At 38.3% G+C, this 21,623-nt stretch overlaps 1 protein-coding gene across 1 annotated transcript; it reads right to left on the bottom strand.

Annotated features, from left to right (window-relative positions):
* Window positions 1-1,476: 1,476 nt before the first annotated feature.
* Window positions 1,477-19,259, bottom strand: LOC103010111 (putative dimethylaniline monooxygenase [N-oxide-forming] 6). The gene is given in 10 exon segments (XM_007165372.2): window positions 1,477-1,819; window positions 2,924-2,996; window positions 4,881-5,237; window positions 8,929-9,021; window positions 9,024-9,126; window positions 10,527-10,591; window positions 10,594-10,668; window positions 11,784-11,946; window positions 13,050-13,238; window positions 19,122-19,259. Coding segments are annotated over 10 exon segments (1,599 nt in total).
* Window positions 19,260-21,623: the final 2,364 nt, after the last annotated feature.

Genomic DNA, 21,623 nt, shown 5'->3' with positions numbered 1-21,623 from the left:
TTCTCCTCAAGTGTCTGTATAAGTTTCCACATCACTATTTTTTCATATTGTGTAAATATCCAATTGTTCCAGTACCATTTGTTGAAAAGACTGTCCTGTAGCTATTGAATTACCTTAGATAAAATGAACAAATTGCTTGAAATACATATACTGCCAAAGCTCTCTCAAGAAGAAACACATAACCTGAGTAACACTACATCTATTAAAGAACACAAATTTGTAGTTTAAAATTTTTCCTACAAAGAACTTCAGGTTAAAGGTGGCTTCACTGGTGAATTCTATCAAATATTTAAGAAAGCAGTAATTCCAATTATATACAACTCTGCCACAAAATTAAAGAGGACAGAATACTCCCCAACCCATTCTATGAGGCCATCCTTACACTGATACCAAAACCAGACAAGAATATTATAAAAATTAAAGACAGATTAATATCCCTCACAAATGTTACCAAATGTTAACAAATATAATTCTACTGCATAAAAAATGGATAATATATCATGATCAAGTGGGTTTTATTTCAGGAAAGCAAGATTGGTTTAATAGTCAGTGGAATTCACCATATTTATAAACTAAAAATTAAACATAAGATCATCTCAATAGATGCAGAAAAAAGCAGCTGAAAAAAGACAACATCCATTCCTGATGAAAATTGTCAGCAAACTAGGAATAGAAGGAATGTTATTCAACTTAATGAAAGGAACTTATGAAAAATCTAGAGCTAATATCATACTTAATGGTAAAAGACTGAATGCCTTAATCCTAAGATCAGGAACAAAGCAGGGATGTCTGATCTCCCCATTTCTATCCAAAATTCTGGAGTTTCTAGCCAGTGCAATAAGGCAAGAAAAAGAAATAAAATACATTCAAATTTAAATGGGAGAAGTAAAACTGTATTTTCAGACAACATGATTGTCTATATAGAAAATATGGAATCTACATAAAGTTCCTAGAACAAATAAATGCATTTTTTAGCAATAAACAATAAGAAATCAAACAAAATTAAACAACTATTTATAATATTCAAAAATATGTAATACTTAGGACAAATCTGACGTAAGATGGGTAAGACACTAAAAACTACAAAACACTGCTGATAGAAAGGAGATCTAAATAAATGGAGAACTATACTGTGTCATGGGTTAGAAGACTCAACATTGTTGTGATGTAAATTCTCCCCATGACAAAACACACGTTAAAAAGTTGATTAAACTTTGTTCAGCCAGTAAATCTGTGCTCACTCCCATTTACCCCCCCCATCTTTTCCCTTATCTTGAGTATCTCCAAACTTGCCAATTTAGATTCTTATCTAAAGAGAGATGCTATTATCCATTTTATTTAGATTTTAGTCAAATGGGCTAGGATTCACTTTAAATCTGCAGGAAGGGAAAGAGCAACTGTGAAATTTAATATGTGTATATGCATATCTGCAATTGAACTTCAAGGCTGAACTCTGAAACCCAAAGAACTTTCCCATTAATAAAATGCAAGTAAAACAGCCAGAAGAAGCACTGGGAATAAAAGTGTTTTAAGCAAATTGTAAAAGGGTTGGGGTCTCTTAGATTCACTGACAGCTCTTGTTCTGGTTGGCTTTCCTGTCCTTTCCCATTGGGTCAGGATGGCATTTCTGGCCCCATCCCACTTTCCTGGTCCCATCAGTCGAAGCTGGTATGGGCTACAAGGACCAAAGTACACCTCCAGGGCCAGCTGGGGATCAGTGAGGAAGAGCCATGGTATGTTAGTCTTGGCCCCCGTGAAGGAGCCCAACTCATCCATGTATGTGATGTAATCTGTCTGCAAAGTTTGGCTCTGGCCAAACCTGGGGAAAGAAAAGAACACATTGGAATGAGTGCCACAGTTGTAAACAGAAGCACAAATTTCTTACTTTTTACTCTCAGGAAAGTAACATTTTAGTCAGCACCTCCATTAATACCCCCACTCCTCCCTTTTTCCACAACATAGAATTTATCATTTGTTCTTTGACTGTAAGTGAGCTGTATTTTTCCCTCTCCTTCCTAACCTCTATTCAAGTGTGATGTCATTTTGGGCTTTTGTCTCTAGCCATGAAGCCTGGAGTGAACTGACCCTAGGGTCTCAAGGTGACTGATAAACTTAGTTTAGTCTTTGATACATGATTATTCTTTATATGACATTGCTTAGGATCTCCCCTAATGTTAGATTTTTATATCAATGTATTTAAAATTGGGTTTATGTATAGTTTTAATATTGTTGCAATTTACTAAGATAAATTGTTTCATACGTTTAGTTGGAGTGTGATCTCATTTGCTTTTAGAAACCCTTATTTAAGCAATAAGATTGACATTGAGGCTTCTCTTTTTCCTCCTCATTATTCCTATTGACCTCTAACATAAAAGGTAGTAAGTAGAAAATACGAGGGCAGGTGAGCTCAATTTCATTCTTCATTTGGTTTTCTTGTTACATCACTGCCACTGCTCAAGTTTCCAGCTAGCTAGTTTGCTGACAGACACATGGCTGGTGAGAAAGGAGCTGTTGGGGAAAGAGTCAGAGTCATTTCTCATCCTCAGCACTATTGGCATTTTGAGATGGATAATTCTTTGTTTAGGTGGACTGTTCTCTGCACTGTAGGATATTTAGCAGCATCTCCGGTTTCTACCCATTAGATGTTAGTAGCATGCCCTCTTCACTTGCAATGACCAAAAATGTTTCCAGATTTTGCCAAATATCCCCTGGGGGACAAAATCACCCATCTGAGAACCTGTGCTCTAGAGTTACACAGAAGAAGTGCAATGACAATTATTTGCCCATCAAATACTGCTTGATTATAGCAAGTGTTTAAAAAATGTGAACTTTGACTAGTGACAAGATTATAGAATCTATTAATGTTTTCCTACACATATAGGAAAATTTTAGGATTTGTTTATTAGCAAGTACCATCTCTTACCACTTGAGTTTCTTCCCCATTTTCTCATCAATATCATCCATCATTTCATTTGTAGTTGGCAGGGTCCATGAGTCTAAAAAAGAAATGAAGACAGAAATATTGAAAAAGACAAAGAAATCAGAAATATGTAATTACACATGATTAATTTCATTCAGTGTTTATGAACTATGACCCTAAAAGATTTTGTATCAAGAGGAGCTATCTTTAGTATGTTTAGCAGAATAACATTTCACGGAAACAAAGATCTGAGAAGCCAATGAACCTGCTCTGGGAATGGCAAAGATGGCCTACAATGAAATAGTGACAGTGGAAAAGTTTTTAGCTTCAAGTCACCCTATCTTACATTCCTGATGACATTATGGAGGGTCAATCCTCAGCATGCCTCATGCATATAATACCTTACCAGTTTCATCATATTTCTTTCTGCATCCTCTTACTAAGAATTCTCTCAAGAAATAGTCTGGTAAAATAATTCAATATAAGGTCTATGGCAATTAAAATCGGACAATGGAAGGAAACCTGGGTTTTCCAGCATCAGCCTGCAGCCAAGGAAGATGTTTTAAGGGGCAGCAGAAAATTTTTAGTTTTTTATAAATTTACCTATATTAGTGGAGGCCTCTTCTAATTGCTAACTGTAGCTCATTTGCCTTTGTAACAATGGCAGGAGAAGTTATGGCATTCTCATGAATACTTCCCAGTCATTGTTAGCATCTCACCTCAGCCTGCTGGTACCCTGTGGTCAGATACTTGCTGTGCCCCTACTAGAAAGTAAGGGACCAGAATTTTGGTCATTTTGTTTGATGTTGTATCTTAAGTGCCAAGACAGAGCCTAGCGCATAGCAGGTGCTCAGTAAATATTTGCTGGATGAATAAATGATGCCCATTGTTTTATGTAAATTTCTTGGGTTTATGAACTATGTCTGATTTTTCCATAAAGCCTCAGGTGCTTGGCACTGTTTTGCTTTTCAAGAGAAAAAGACAATAGAATCATTTTATAGGTGAGCATCCTTACAAAAGATTTCATAATGGGTTTTTTAAAATAACAATCTTGCATGGTACATTTGAAATAGAAGCTTACTTATCCACAATATTTTAAGAAAATATACATATATACTCTATGATTTTAACTTTTTCTTCATTACTTGTAGTCTAAGCTTTTATGGACGGTATGTTAGGTAAGGTACACCTATATTGGCCAAGATTCTCGTACCCTTGAGTAAAATGACACTTTCAATAATAGTGGTGATCAATATGATTGGAGTAAATTAAATTGATATTTGAGATATTGCCTTTCTCCTCATATTCTTGATTTGCCCACACAAACATACTTGTAGTCCCTGAAGCCCATGGGGTCCAGGGGGAGGAAGGAGGAGAAGATTATCAACAGAGTATGAGTGGCCCAACACTGTTATTCTGACACAGTTGACACCAGTAATGCCTCCAGCATGCCCTGACACCCACCAGGGCCCTTTCAACCTTTGCAATGTACCTTAACATTGCAATGATCCACTGCTGTCCTTCTCTTGCCTTTATAGCCTTGCAAAGTCCTACCAATTCCCCTATGAGAAGTCTAAGCTCTTTAACATAGGTTATAAGGCCCTCCATGCTCTGTTTCCTTCCTCTATTTCTTGCTGCTGCCTGCCTCTGCTTTATATTTCCTTACACCAAAATGTTTCTGGTTCCTCACACACTCCATGCTGTACCTTACCTTTATATCTTTCCTCATGCTGTTCCATTTTTATGGAATAACTCACTACCCAATTCCCCTCACCAGAACACTGTAGAACTTTCCCTATTGTGGCATTCCCCCAACCTTATTTTAAGCTCTGTGAGGTCAAGCATCATGTCTATCTTATTCCCTTTATATCCCTAGCACCTAGCACAGTGCTTGGTGTATAGTATGTGCTCAGTAAATATTTGTTCACTAAATGAATGAAAGACAGAATGGCCCACTTACTTGCAAACACTTTAACTGTCCAGTGGGTCTGCAGGCCAGCTGTGAGGATGGCTGCCCCAAGGGACCGGACAAAGTCAACCACAGCCAAGGTTGGCTTCTCCATCAGCAGGGGGAAGATGCCTTTAAACAAGGTGACCTCATTGTTTCTGCTTTTGATGATGGAGTCATCAAGGAAGGGGTAGGCATACCCATAGCCTGTTGCAAAGATGACAACGTCAATGGCCTCAAACATTGTCCCATCCTCAAACATGGCTGAGGTCTCTGTGAACTCCTTCACACTGGGCTTGATGAACACAGTGCCACATAGGATGTGGGATGGTAGTTCATCATTGAACACAGGCTCTTTCCTCAGGGTGCTGTGGAGAAACAAGAGAAAAAGGCCCTTGCTCTAAAGTACCTCATTTCCAAGAAATATTTGCAACAGTCCATAGCACTGAACAAATTTAAGCGGTTAAACGTCAGCATGAAGACAACTAAACTCTCTTTTGGGAAAGTCCTTTCCTGTTGCTAGTAACAATCCTTAGGAATATCTGTCTGACATACAGATGGCCAACAAGCACATGAAAAGATGTTCAACTTTGCTAATTATTAGAGAAATGCAAATCAAAACTACAATGAGGTACCACCTCATACCAGTCAGAATGGCCATCATCAAAAAGTCTACAAATAATAATTTGGGACTAACAGATACACATTACTATATATAAAATAGATAAACAATAAAGACCTACTGTGTAGCACAGGGAACTATATTCAATATGTTGCAATAACCTATAATGTAAAAGAATCTGAAAAAGAATATGTATATATTTAACTGAATCACTTTGCTATACACCTGAAACATTGTAAATCAACTATACTTCAATAAAAAATTCTATAAATAATAAATGCTGGAGAGGGTGTGGAAAAAAGGGAATCCTTCTATACTGTTGCTGGGGTATAAATTGGTACAGCCACTCTGGAAAACAGTATGGAGTTTCCTTTAAAAACTAAAAACAGAGTTACCATATGATCCAGCAATCCCACTCCTGGGCATATATCTGGAAAAGATGAAAATGCTAATTTGAAAAGATACATGCACCCCGATGTTCATTGTAACACTATTTACAATAGCCAAGACATGGACACAATCTAAATGTCCATCGACAGATGAATGGATAAAGAAGGTATGGTATGAATATACAATGGAATATTACTCAGCCATAAAAAAGAATGAAATAATGCCATTTGCAGCAACATGAATGAACCTAGAAATTATCACACTAAGTGAAGTAAGTCAGACAGAGAAAGACAAATATCATATGACATCACTTATATGTGGAACCTAAAAAAATGATACAAATGAACTCATTTACAAAGCAGAAATAGATTCACAGACATAGAAAGCAAACTTATGGTTACCAAAGGGGAAAGCAAGGAGGGATAAACTGGGAATATGGGATTAACAGATACACACTACTATATATAAAATAGATAAACAACAAGGACCTACTGTGTAGCACAGGGAACTATATTCAATATCTTGTAATAACCTATAATGGAAAAGAATCTGAAAAGGAATATATATGTGTAACTGAATCACTTTTCTGTATACCTGAAACACTGTAAATCAACTATACTTCAATACAGAAAATGTAAAAAAAAGAATATCTGTCTGAGCTGCCTCTTTTGGCCCCTTGAAACTTGAAGATTCTCTTGTGGGTACTTATACTATTTGGAGACCACATAGATGAGGATAAACCTAATTCCTAGTGATAATAAAGTTAAGAGTGCTGACTCTGGAGCCAGATGGCCCAAGTTCATAACCTAGCTCTTTCTCTTACTTGCTGCTACTTCTCTGTATTTGTTTCCTTATATGGAAAATAGGGATAATATACAATCTACCTCGCAAGATTGTTCCAAGAATCAAATGAACAATTATCTGTAGAGCACTTAATATTTTTTTTAGCTGTACCATTTTTATATTTACATTTTCATATGCATTTAATTAATTAATTTGATTATCACAATGAGTTTAGTGCACATTCATCATCTCATATTGATGCAACATTAAAGAGTAGAAAAAAAGTTTTCATTGTGAGAACTCTCAGGATTTACTCTCCTAACAGCTTTCATATGTAACATACAGCAGTGTTCATTATATTTATCATATTGTACATTACATCCCTAGTAGTTAAGGCAGCACTATTCTAAGTGAACTATTATTATAACTAAGCTCTCATCTTACATGAGGAAATCAGATCTACTGTGGTAGGATGTTTTATTGCCATGTTTGATTTCCTTTCATCAACTGTGGTCACAAAAGAAAGTACAACTTTGATACTTCACTTCAGTTGCCAAAATTCTAGGAATGATGTTTTTTTTGATGACATTCTTCATTTTGACTTACGTTTCCTTCAGGGATTCTGGAATTTCCTGTAACTAACCTGAAACCCTAAGAAACTTTATAAATCTTAGAATTTGTTTCTACATTCCACACTGTGCTCTACCTCTATAATTCTGCAACCTCTTCTTTTACCTTATAAGGTGGCAATAATAGGTCACAGCTAAACCTGTTTTTCTCCCACATCACCCCTCCCCACCAACGAAGGAGTGAGAAGGTGTCATCAACACCTTTTGGTAACTGGAACCCTTCCTGGGAGGGAGCTTAGTTCTTAGAATGAATGGATTTCCAAAACTATGTTGTTGTTGTTGTTTTTAGCATCTTTATTGGAGTATAATTGCTTTACAATGGTGTGTTAGTTTCTGCTGTATAACAAAGTGAATCAGCTATATGTATACATATATCCCCACATCCCCTCCCTCTTACATCTCCCTCCCACCCTCCCCATCCCACCCCTCCAGGTGGTCACAAAGCACCGAGCTGATCTCCCTGTGCTATGCGGCTGCTTCCCACTAGCTATCTATTTTACATTTGGTAGTGTATATATGTCCATGCCACTCTCACTTCATCCCAGCTTACCCTTCTCCCTCCCCGTGTTTTAATTGTCTGAAGGACAAAGCAAAAATACAGTTTGCAGTTACTCTTACAAGACAAAAAATCTTAACCAGTTCAGGCTTTGAAACTTCTATTACATTAAAAATAATTTTAAATGCATGAAATCAACATTTTTCTCTTATGGATGTAGCAGTCTGCCAGATAAGGTAGGATAAGTGCTGCAGAGTGAGGGTTTGGCTACTAAACCTGGTATTTACTACTCCAATTTACAATTTGCTCTTACTTTTTTTAAACCTGTTTTTCTAAACAGAATGAAACACTTTTGCTAGCGTGGACCAAAGATGAGATTTCTAAGGAATCCTTTTCTTACCCACTTAAATATTCTTTTTTTCTATTGATATACTGATTCTTCTACCTAGAATGCCTTTCTAATTAGTAGGTGTTGGGCTTTGTCTCTATAGAGAAGTAAATAAATGAATCATTAATTTGACAGACTACATCAGTTCTGTGACTGTCCTGCAGAAATGTCAATCCTTCCATGGATATGTGCACTTTCCTTTTGAGACTTTCTACTTGCTGAGACATGTTGATTAACAATATTTTGTTAATTGCTTCTCAGAAGCCTATTAGAAGACATTAATAAGAGCTGATATTTGTAAAGCTTTATAGTTCACAAAGTAATTCCTACATTTTAAATATTACTGAATACCACAACAGTCTTGAGGAGTAGGTCTTATTATTGCTATCCCTATTCATCCATAAGCATGGACAAGATATTCCTCAATAAAGCCATTTATGAATTGGCTCAGCCCTCAAAATTCTGTGCTATGGTTTGTAGCAACCATAAATGAACCCTGCATGTTAGGGTGATCTAGTGGCCTGATCCATCCCCATTTTGTATTCTTTCTTACTCCTTTTCCTACTAGACTAATTTCAATAAGATTTTCATTCCGTTCATGGTCTCTGAGTGTACCATGTCACCTATGCAGTCCTTAATTTAATTCCACCAGCCTCAATGAGGCCACTAAAGCAAGACCTAGAGAGAAAGAATTCAACTTAAACCAGTGCTCCTTTTTTTTTGAATAATAAAATATGTATTATTTGTAGTACCATTTAAAGGCATCAGGCCGTAGTTCTCATGCTTAAACCACGTGCTCATCTCCTTGACATATAACCAGTCAGAGACAGATGAAGGAAGGGCTTTCGGAGAAAGAATGCAAAGCGGGTAACATACACTACGTCCCAAGGATAGCCGTCATCCCAAATCTGATTCATGACCCAGGAACCATTTCTGGTGCTGATAATGACCTGGTGGGGGAGGCAACATAGATTTCAACATCACTCTTTAAGTATTAAGCAAATATAACACAATTCTATGGACATCTCCATACATTTCCCTTAATATCCAGGTAGGAGCACTTTTAAAGAGGTGGGTCAAGATGAATAGTCCATGATTGAAACTAGATAGAGGCAGAACTACCGTCTCTCTCTCCACCACAGAAGACGAGTACATAGGTTCTGAAAGAACAACAAAGTGACATCTTGGAATAAGAGGGTTCTGTATACAACTGTGATAAGTTTACTCTTTGCAGACTCATAGGACTAAGATGGTAGGTCTAATAAAGGTCAGTCAATCCAGTGAGCCCCAGTGGTGGTGGGTGGTAGTAGTTGCTGAGTTGAGTGGGGGAAATGCAGCTAAATCCCTAGCTGAAATTAGGTTGAGGAGATGCCAGGGATTTAATTCTGTTCTCTGTGCCTGGTCTCCTTTTCCAGTCCTCCCTGCACACCCACTCCAGGACCTCTGCTAGACATTCCAAACTGTGGCAGCTGCCTCAGCCTGAGACAAGCCTGGCTGCTTGTCTATTTTATCATTTTTGTGACAACCCAAGGGAATTTGACTTTAAAAAATCCTGAGGTATTTTGTAAACATCCATTTAAGAATTTATTTATTGAGCACCTATTTCCTTAAAAATATTTTAAGTACTTCTGGGTTTATTGGTCATGTATGATTCATCGTGGAGTCCTCTGGGAAGCCTTCTTTGACAACTTCATCCAGGCTAAGTTCGATTCTCTATTCACGGTGCTGCTACTGCCACACCTAATATCACCGGTCTCATTGCCTCCTCTTGTGATGGTCTGTGTACCTGTCATTCTACCTCCACCTATCTATTGCTCCTTGAAGTCAAGAAGTGGTCTGACTTATTTCTGTGTTTATTTCTAGTCTGACGCAGTGCTGACACATAAAAAGTGCCTGATATTTGTTGAGCACTGGCTGTTAAATGGGTAAACAACAGTAAGACCTAAATCTTGTGTATCTTCCAGAACTTCAGAGTGGTAAGCACAGTACTGTTGCATGATAGGTTTTAAGAAATACTATTAAATAAATAAAAGCAGAGCTTGACTAGCAACCAGTTTGCTTGGAGGTGATCAGAACATAAAATTAAAACAAAAAATGCATATTTACATATATACACATGCACATGCCCTTACCTCTGGTTCCAGCAGATTATACTTCCTTACTAGCATGGGCCACATTACCTTTCTTCACAGGGAGAATGTCTCAAGTCCTCCTTGATTTAATGGGCATATACAGCAGGTAGATTCCTTGTGGTATGATGTGGTAAATACCATCCTCAGTGCCTGGGCTAATGCTGTAGTAGCACAGCCATACTCTAGGTTTATTTCCCCAAACCTTTTATATCATGTACTTGTGTAGCCAGATGACTGAGCTCAACAGCAATGTCACATCCTGAGTTTCCCAGGCCAGTCACGGGACCCTCTTCCCCTTGAACACTTCTGGGCCCTTATAGTCCCGGCTGTGGAGGTAGTGGCCTTGAAACTGGTCTAGGCCTAAACAGAACATGGGGAGTGGTTTGAGTTGATTTTCAGAAGAAATGATCGACTCACTTTTTTTTGCTATGTTTTATTTTTAATTCTATTGGCAATCTTAATTTAAAAAATTTCCCTAATTGAAATGCACTTATCCTTTTAGTGATTTTTGACACTAAATCCCTAACTAATTACTTTTAGAGCCTTAGAAAAATACCTTAAGGTATTTGAACTTATATTTGGTAATAATAATAGTATTTATTGAGTACTTACTGTGGGCTAGGCCCTCTGCTAAAGGATTTACATGTCTTAGCCATTTAATCTTGATAACATCTCTGAATGGTAGTAACTAGTATTATCTCAATTTTAAAAGGCCAGGAAATTCAGGCAAAGAAGTTAAGTGACTTGTCTAGGGTCACATGGTAAGGATCTAGTAGAATAAGGAGTTGAGCCTAGGTGTTCTACACTCAGAACCCCTAAATATACCGCCTCTTAGCATTAATGGTTTCAATCTTCTGTTCTCCCTTAATCTCTACCTTTTAATTACCTTGCCTTATGAACATCATGCCTTGAGGTGTGAGTGCTAATAGTTTTGAGGGGGGACATGTGTTCCTGTTGCAAGGAAAGAAGGGAGGAAGGAAGGAATGAAAGAAAGAAGGAAATAAGGAAGGAAGGAAGATAAAGAAGCGAGGGAGGAAAGAAGGGAAGGAGGAAGAAGAAAGGAAGGAAGAAGGAAGGAAGAAGGAAGGAAGGTAGCTTGTGTAATGTATCTATTTGCTGTTTGCCACTTTTGTAGCGTAATGGAATGTGTACCTACACACCCCCCTCACACACTCACCCACACACTCACTGTGATTTCTAAAGTTAATTTGCAAAATGTGGATATAGAAATTTTAAAACCCAGGTTTCCTCTCTACAGACCTGTTTTTTCATCTAATCTCTGACCTGCAAGTCCTTGATTCTTTTAGTATAGGGCAATTATTACTATATTTCACATATTGTCACACTTAAAATTTTTGTTTTGAAATATTTGGAACGTTAAGAACAATCATTATGTACAATCTGTGGATAGCTCTATTTCAGTCCTTGATGTTTGTGTATAAATCCCCAGATTATTACATATTTTCCAAACGTACCAGGAAAGGAATCCGTTGGTAGGTTGGGGTATATGTGATGTCCTGAACAAATCATTACAGCATCAAAAATAGTAGATTACTGCTTCCCATCCTTTTCCAAAACAATTTCCCATTGGCCAGTGACTAAGAAGCTGAGACATGTCTTTATACTAGTAACCAGGGTCTTAAAGAAAACCAGAAAGAAATTCCTTCTATTTACAATCCTATGGTTTTTTTGTTTGTTTCCTTGCAGTGTTTCTGTGGAGAAAATAATTATGTGCTCTCCTGGTCATTGAGAATTATATGGAATGGCATCAAAATAGGAGTCACTGTGAATCTTCACATCTCACAAGGAAAATTGCTCACTGGGGTATATTTACTTTTTTGACATCTAGTTAGTAGATTCAGGGTATACTGAGTATTCTTATGAAAGGTGCCATGTCATTTGCTTACTGCCACCCTCCACTGACATTCATGGCTTCTTCCTCTCTGGCCTTCTCTTCTATCTACTCCATAAATATGGGATTATCTCAGGCTTCAATCCTTGATCTCTGTTTTGCAATGTATAGACACTATCCCTTGGAAATATTAGTCACTTCCATTGTATGACTATTATGTTGATGTAGGTAAAATTATTTTAAATAATAATTAGATAATTAAATAAAATTATATTAATTAAAATCCCTATTCATAATTCTGCTGCTTATTTTTCTCACTACATATATGTGTTCTGCATTTAACAGTAATGAATTGAGGTTGAGTTCAAACAACTGTAAAGTATTACTGATATTTACAGAGGCAATGCCTCTATGCCGTAACTCCTAAGGCTCCTATCTAAGGAACTAAGTGGGTGAAGAATGAGGGCGATGACTATTTTAATCATTCATTTACATTGTTGCTCTCTTCATAATGGCAGCATTTCTAATGAATGCCACATTTATTGGAACCACAACTCCTTGACATTGAACCTACAGAAGTCGAAATACAACCTAGAGACTTTGGGGTTGTTTCTAAAACATAAGTGTATGAGGGTGGAAAGTGCACTACGCTGGTACAGCTGCCTCCAGCATTTTCTATGGTGTTTTAAACTCTCTTACAGACTAGTGAAGAACGTGTTTTAAGGGGAAACAAAAACAATTCATGAATACTTTATAATCTGAACCAACACTTGATTGGCGAGATGTCCAAACATTTGACTCTGATTTCTAGGATACAGTGATGTATCCCTGCTTCTCCTCTAATCCATAAACATATTGATATCAACAGCACAAGTTATAAGGCCCTTACTTCAAACTGTATATATCTTAAAAGATCCTTCTTTTGAGCAAATGTCTTTATGTATTCCTGGAGCTTGCTTTTGTGCAGATAGTTGGGGTAATCATCAGGGTATGGGAAGTCTGGAAAGCACATCATCTCTTTGGATGAGTTGATGAATACAGACTGGTAAATGCTGGCTCTGCCTTCTTCTTCATTGTCCTAGGGAGAATAATAAGCTTAAAAGGGAAACCAAGAATGGCATTCCCCTCAGTGAATATTCAATGCTCAGTTGAATATTAATATATTAAAAACCTTCTTAATGTATTAAAAAAAAACATGAAAAAAATTGACAGCTTTCTGTAAGATCTGGAAAGGAAAGCCTTCAGGATAGCACGTGGCACAGAACTGGTAAACCCTCCACCTTGGTCCTTTTACTCTAATTACCCCCTGTTTAGCTCTGTGTTTATAGTCCCATAGAGTTTTCTTTTTTCTTTTTTCTTTTTTTCCAGTCAAAGCACTGGTTCTGATCTCATACTTATGTTCAAAAACATAACTAAATAGTCCAATGGAGGCTGTGGCTTTTAGCCTATTTGATTGGCTATATGGAATTCAATGAACTCTTCACCAGCCACAGAACCTTCTAAATGAAGTCGTTTCCCAGGGTAATCAGATTCACCTTAAGGGCTCCTTAGACTACAGCTTCTGGGGCCCCACCTCAGAATTTCTGGCTCAGTTGTCTGGGGTGGGGCCTGAAAATGTGCATTTCTGACAAATCCACGTGTTGCTGACATGGCTGGTCCAGGGACCACACCTGAGAACTACTTCTGTATTCTAAATGAATTCTGTGCTTGAGGGTTTCCTGAACTCACCAGTTAGTGGTATTCACTCCTCACCAAAGAAACAGAGGAAATAAGAAGCCTTAGAACTTGTGTTAAATCTTGGCATCTTATTTTAAAACCTCTGTGTAATTGACTCTATGACGTAAATCACAGCAAGATCCTCTTTTGACCCACCTCCTAGAGAAAGGGAAATAAAAACAAAAATAAACAAGTGGGACCTAATGAAACTTAAAAGCTTTTGCACAGCAAAGGAAACCATAAACAAGACGAAAAGACAACCCTCAGAATGGGAGAAAATACTGGTAAATGAAGCAACTTACAAAGGATTAATCTCCAAAATATACAAGGAACTCATGCAGCTCAATATCAAAAAAAACCCAAACAAACAGCCCAATCCAAAAATGGGCAGAAGACCTAAATAGACATTTCTCCAAAGAAGACATACAGATGGCCAATAAACACATGAAAGGATGCTCAACATCACTAATCATTAGGGAAACGCAAATCAAAACTACAATGAGGTATCACCTCACACCAGTCAGAATGGCCATCATCAAAAAATCTACAAACAATAAATGCTGGAGCGGGTGTGGAGAAAAGGGAACCCTCTTGCACTGTTGATGGGAATGTAAATTGATACAGCCACTATGGAGAACTGTATGGAGGTTCCTTAAAAAACTAAAAATAGAACTACCATACGACCCAGCAATCCCACTACTGGGAATATACCCGGAGAAAACGATAATTCAAAAAGAGTCATGTACCCCAATGTTCATTGCAGTACTATTTACAATAGCCAGGTTATGGAAGCAACCTAAGTGTCCATTGACAGATGAATGGATAAAGAAGATGTGGCACATATATACAATGGATTATTAAAAGAAACAAAATTGAGTTATTTGTAGTGAAGTGGATGGACCTAGAGTCTGTCATAGAGAGTGAAATAAGTCAGAAAGAGGAATACAAATACTGCATGCTAACGCACATATATGGAATCTAAAAAAAAAAAAAAAAGGTTCTGGAGAACCTAGGGGCAGGACAGGAATAAAGTCGCAAGATGTAGAGAATGGACTTGAGGACACAGGGAGGGGGAAGGGTAAGCTGGGATGAAGTGAGAGAGTGGCATGGACAAATGTAAAATAGATAGCTAGTGAGAAGCAGCTGCATAGCACAGGGAGATCAGCTTGGTGCTTTGTGACCACCTAGAGGGGTGGGATAGGGAGGGTGGGAGGGAGGGGGATATGGGGATATATGTATACGTATAGCTGATTCACTTTGTGATACAGCAGAAACTAACACACCACTGTAAAGCAATTATACTCCAATAAAGATGTTAAAAAAACCCCAAAAACCTCTGTGTAACTGAAAAGTGGCTTCTTTTGAGGAGCAGTTGAAGGCTAACTTCAAAATAAACATTTCCTCTCTGTTTCAAGAACAGGATAAAAATTCACACAATGTGCTGCCTTGAAAGTACATCTAAAAGCTGGCAGCCTCTCTTTCCCCATATTCTGAAGGAACTTTCATGAAATGAAGGAAAAGGATGGAATGTTATATTGCTCCTGGATTCAAGACATCTACTTCCCTCCAGCCCAACAACCCCGAATGAAAGGATTGTGTCTCTGATGGGCTGCCTCAGGCCTCACTGTTTCCTCTTGCATGACAAAAGCCTCCTCTACTCATGGTTGCTGTATTTCTCCTAATAACGAAGCTCAGAGATTTAAAAAATTTTAAAACCTCTCTTGGAGATTTCTGCTAAGGTCAGAAAAAGGGTGAAGGCTCATGCTTGGAAGGTTCTCATGTTTGAGTCTGTACTATTCACGCATAGCTTGTAACTTTTGTTGATGGTTGTGAGAAGGAGCTTTCTCAGCTGCCCACTGAAAGGAGGGCTGAACTGCGGGTTGCGGACTGTTTTAAAAAAATGTAAGATTCTGCTCCGGGAAACAAAGGTGATAGGACCTCACATTATTTCCATCGTTAATGAATCCCTGCTCTTTCATCCCTGGACTCCAGCCAGTTGTAACATGAGGAGAGAAGAGTACGTGCCCTACAGCTCCTTGGAATTTTCCCTAAAAGGATGTTCTCCAAACAAAGGAAAACAGAAGTATTATATAACAACAGACAATTGCTCCAGAGAGCTCACATTTTCATTATTTCAATATGTGGGGTGGTTTGAGCCAGTAAGGAGGAAATTAAGCTCAGACTCTGCCTCTGGCTGAGAGAGCTTGTCCTAGACCTAGATGCCAAGCAGCTATGGGGCACATTATCACTGTCTGTCTTGGGTTATAACTGTGTCCATCTCCCATCATCCCCACTAGAACATAAGGCAATTGAGGGCAAGGTCAGAGGTTAATTCAAGACTATTGTGCATGCATTTTAGCAGTCTGCCTTGATGGTCTTTGATATTCCATCTCTGCTTATCAAGTCCCATTTTTGCTTGTCTAAATATACCCTCAGTGTCCAGCTTAAAAGCTGTCTCCCTTCTCATGCCTTTCCTTGTCTTCCCTCCCACCAATTGGAAGTCATTCCACCAAGCTCTAATTGTCTTTACTGCCCTAATCATACTCTGTCCTATTCATTTGGATTATGATTATTCTAGTACTTCTTTTCTCTCTGCTTTTAGAATACTGTCTGCCTGCTGTACTTCTTATATGCAGCTATGCCTAACATAGTACCCTATGCATAATGAACTCAAATATTTATTTGCTGAATGAATAAGTGAATGAATGAGTGAAACAAAAGTTCAGATAGTTCTGGTTCTATTATTTTCCCCTTTGCAATCAAAGTGATACTGACCTATTGTACATGGCTTGTTGAGCAACCTCTTATTACAGCAACAATAAAATCTTTAGAGGTCATGAGGTCCTATATTGGAGTACATTAAACCTAAGACATGCTCACATTCAGCCTGCTAGTATTTAAACTCCATTTGGTTTTCATTTTACAGAAAAAGCACACTGTGAAAAGTTCAGAATTATCAAGTTTCTCTCTTCTGGAATACCTTCTGCCTAACAGGACTTGCAAGATGAAAGCTTATGTAACACATTTTTCAAAAATTCCTCTCTGATCATGCAGTGTACCAAGCAACTTTTCTTAGAAAATAAGGAAGGGGTGGGGTGTATGGAGAGGGCTAAAATTTAGAATATTTGTATATGTTTACATCCCCATAGGGCTTTTGAGTATAATTCTGCTTATGCACAGTGACTTTATGGAAAAGAGACATTCCCCTCTTGTGGATAACCCAGAGTCTGACTTTGCATCTTATTGATCTATCATCTAATGCTCCTTTAAATAAATTTTCGGATCTGGCTGCACTGGTTGACTCACAGATTCTTGGATACACCATGTTCGTTGCCTTCTTCTGTGCCTTTCATGGATTGCTGGTCACCCCTATCTAGAAGGGTGACCAGTAGCCCCTTTTTCCCACCTGATACTGGCACACCGTTGTGTTCTGCCCTGTTGAGAATGCCACTCTCTGGAGCTGTGTCACATAATGGTTCTCCACTTTTCTTGTCCGAGAACATCTTTCAAGTCTCAGCTAAGTGCTATCCCTGTAGGAAGTTTCTTTTGACTTGCTAATATTCTAGTAGTCCAGCCTCATCTAAATCTCAAGGCACTTGTTTATTTAGTTCAAAGTCACCAAGAGCTGTCTTGTTGTAAAGTTCTATAATCTCTTGTTTGAACTGTTAGGACCAGATATGTTTTAGAATTTTTAGATTTTGGGGTTTTTATCCATAATAGTCCTAGTGAGATCTGGTGCAATTCAATCATGTTTCTTGACCATATGACTTCAGGACAGGTTTTGCTACTAAATGAGTTTTTGATGATTTTCTGTCAAGGATTGTGGACCTATATTAAGACTTGCTACACCAAATGAAGTAGAAATCATTTATGTATGGTGATTATGTCACATATTTGTCATCCCAGGACTTAGTACAAAACTGTAAAAATAGATGCTCAAGCAGCATTTAATTGTTGCTAATAAGATAATAAACAACAATTTCTTGATTTAGGCTAAGCTGGTGGTATCTCCCTGAACAAATGTAAATTAAAAAATTGAATTAATAAAAAATAGCTCTTGATTATTCCTAATGAAAAATACTAATTAATGATCTATATCTCATGTAATATTTTCAGAGTTTTATGACCCCCGGAGCAACCTGTTGTTGCAGGTTGGGCAGTGACAGATATGAGGACAGACTGTGGTTGCAATATGAATCATGTGGATATAATGTCTTCAAGCCAAATAGGTATCATCTACATCCAATCCTAATTGCTGGGAACTTTAGGACAGAAAAGCTGGAAGTTTCCCCAAACTTGGCTTTTGAAATGTAAAAACTGTGTTTATAATGAATATTTCCTGATTATATTTTTTCTCCAGCAATGAGCCTGAATGGCAGAGATAATCATTTTTCTCTCTGGATTTGGCCTGACAGCGTATTTACTAACCACACACACCACACGTACAATCATCATTTATAATAACATAATGTGTACCCAATAGACATGAGTTAATTATAAAATTATATCCTATTGGAATTGGGAGGCAGATTAGCGGTAACTTAATTTCCAACTTCTGCATTTGACTAATGAGCATTTGAAGTCCAGAAAGGAAAAAGTGACTTTCCTGAAATCTATTTGCTTAAAAGTTCCGAGTTGAGACCTCTGACCCCAGTCTAGGTTTTTCTTTTTTACATCCCCCTGCCCCCCACCAGCACACTCATGTTCTCAGGATTTACGAGCAATAGGAATAGAATCTTTCAGTTACATGGGGAGGCAGTGGTATGGTTTTTCTGTTAATTATTGACCCCTTTACTGCCTAGAGATTTGGGCTGTGCCACATAGGTGACAATGTTTAATGAGTTGGAAAGTTCTCTCCAGGATAAGCCTTGCTGGTGTGAAATAGTTTTAAGTGATAGGACTTTAGTAGGATGGGAGAGATAAGATTTTATTTTCCAGATCTGAAAATGAAGTAGGTCATTGTGACCTACCTCCCAAGTCTGAATTGGAACTGATCAAGATTGATTTGCAGTGTAACCCTTCTATTTTTTTCTTCTCTTTTTAAAAAAAATTTTATTTTGTACTGGAGTACAGTTGATTAGCAATGTTGTGTTAGTTTCAGGTGTACAGCAAAGTGATTCAGTTATACATACACAAGTATCTATTCTTTTTCAAATTATTTTCCCAGTTAGGTCAATACAGAATATTGAGCAGAGTTCCCTATGATGTACAGTAGGTCCCATCTACCTTCTATTGTCCTACTCACCAAGAATTGCCACAGGCCTCCAACATCATTGCTCCTTTCAAAGCAGGTGGGCTCCAGCTCCTCTTCCAGACAACACCATATGGAGGCCAAGCCACTGACACCAGCACCGACGATGGCCAATCCCTTCACCACAGTCATCTGCAGGAGGATCTAGAGGAGCTTTTTCAGAAGAGTTTCCCTGAATGCTTAAAATTTTTGAGTAGAAATAACCAGGTGAGGCATATATGTCAGGATCCTCACCTTAACACAAGAAGACATAGATGCATGTTAAGAGTTTATGCTCATTATGTTTACCACTTTTGCTCTAGTAAGACACTAAATCTGGTTTCTTCTGATTATTCAAGATGCCAAAAATAGCAGAGCCAGTGAACCCCAGAGCAGGAAGGACCTTGGAAATCATCAATCTAATCCTCTCAATTGCAAATGAAACAATTGTCACTCCAAGAAGTTTAGAAATTAGTTCTTCAGGGTCTCAGAGCTAACAAGTAAAAGAGTTGGAACAAGAACTCAAGCCTTCTACATAAAATCCACTGTACCAAATCACCCCTACTTATCTTGAATGTTTGGCTTTAAGGGGACTTACTCTTAAACAACCACCTTCTTTCCCCAGAGAACTTGCAGTTCTCAAAACGTAGAAGAGATGGCTTTTAATAACGTCTTTTGATGTAAAAATTGGGAAAGGGGGAGAAGTTATTTTTCTTAAAGTAAAAAGTCCTTTTTCCTTGTATTTTTCATGATGTAGAGCCCTGGTACAACCTGGAAGAGAAGGGCTGTGTGGTAGGGATAGGAGAATGGGGAGGCGGAGCGGGGAACAGAGGAAGAAAGGAACGGGGTAAGGGAAACAATGAGATCACTGGTCCTGGTTCCAAAAATTAAAACAATAACTGATATGGTCAGTAAAGCTGTAAAGTGAAACCCCTGGGAGATCAGAGGAACAATGGTTCTTCTATTTCTTTTTGCTTTGGAAGTATAGACTATATAAACAAAGGCTATGCACCTGGACTATAATGAAAGGTTTTGTTGTGCCAACAGTGAAAAAAAACAGCTTAATTTTCTGGAAATTTAGGAGGGCCTGATTTGAGGAGGTGAGCTAACTCTTGGAGATGATACGTTTGTAAAAGTAGTGAACTCAAAGGACAGAATTGCAAAGTCACTTAATTTTGTCTCTGGTTCTGTCTCATTTCTGTACCCACCTTTCCTGCTTCCGTATACCTTCTTCTTCCTGTTCTTCCCTCCCTCCCTTCCTTCCACTTCTCTGAGTACCTACCATATGTCATACCTTATAGCAGTCTGTTGGGGGTTCAAAGATGCAAATACACAGTATTTCCATCTAGAAACATGCAGTCTAATGGAGAGAGATGATCAAAATCACAATGGAAGTGTAATTCACTGGAGTGCTGGCACTCAAGCCAGAACATCTAGGTCCACCTGGGAAAAGAATGAGAGAGACTTCAAGAGGAAGTAAGAAGAGAGCTGAGTCTTGAAGGAAGAATAGATGCTTGCTGGGTAGACGATGGGCAAGGAACATACAACAGCCACAGAGAAAAATATGTGCAAATACACAAAAAAGTAAGAGAACATGATAGAGCGAGCTGCAATTAGCTCAGTGTTGCTGAACCATAAGGTGTCAGGAATAGCAGATGAATTAAACAGGCAGGGCCCAGATTATGAAGGGTATTGAAGTGCCACACTCAAGCGTTTGGATACCATCCTCTAGGTTATGGTGGTCCATTCAAGAATTTTGAACAAGGAAGTGATAAGATCAGAAAAGATCCGATTCACATGGAAACTAGAATGGGCAGTGACTACAATCAAGTAGTCAGGAGGTTATTTCAATAGTCTAGGCAGAGATGTGGAGGACCTAAATTAGAGCAATGTCAGGGGAAAGGAGCATAGAGACTGGACATAAGAGATATTTAGGAAGTAGATGTTTGGGGATTTGCTGACTGATTATAGAGTTGATGCCTCAAAGAAGGTCCTTCCGTCTTTAAGATTTTATGTTTATGGCTTATATGCATATCACTCATGATTTAGTACAGGAAGCAGAAAACATTCTATTTCACAATGAAAGGGATATAGCACAGGAAATTAGGTGCTTGCAATAGATGGAAGGGCCGGAGGAACAGAAACCAGGAGGCTGCCATGAGCCTTATAAAGTCAGACCACTAGAGCATCCACCCAAAGGGCAGGAAACTCCTGCTGCCACCACAGATGCCTCCACAGGGTGAGGTATGGAGTTTGGCTGATATAAACACATCTGCTGGAACATGTTTGCCCATAAACACATCACATAAATTTAGCCTCTGCTTCCCTTCGCCTTCCAAGCACAGATGTCTATCTTGATGGAAAAACCTAAGTTGTATCCAAGCTCTAACTGCAGGGAAGTCTTAGAAATGTAGTTTTGAGCCTTCCGGTCCTTGGGATGCAGGAGGGAGCCCACTGGGGGAGGGTCAATATGCCAACCATCATTAAGCAGTGTCTAGCACAGTGGGTTATGTGGTA

The sequence above is a fragment of the Balaenoptera acutorostrata genome, chromosome 1, assembly GCF_949987535.1.
Source record: "Balaenoptera acutorostrata chromosome 1, mBalAcu1.1, whole genome shotgun sequence".
In the NCBI taxonomy this organism is placed as follows: Eukaryota; Metazoa; Chordata; class Mammalia; order Artiodactyla; family Balaenopteridae; genus Balaenoptera; species Balaenoptera acutorostrata.
This window is presented reverse-complemented; position numbering and strand designations above follow the sequence as displayed.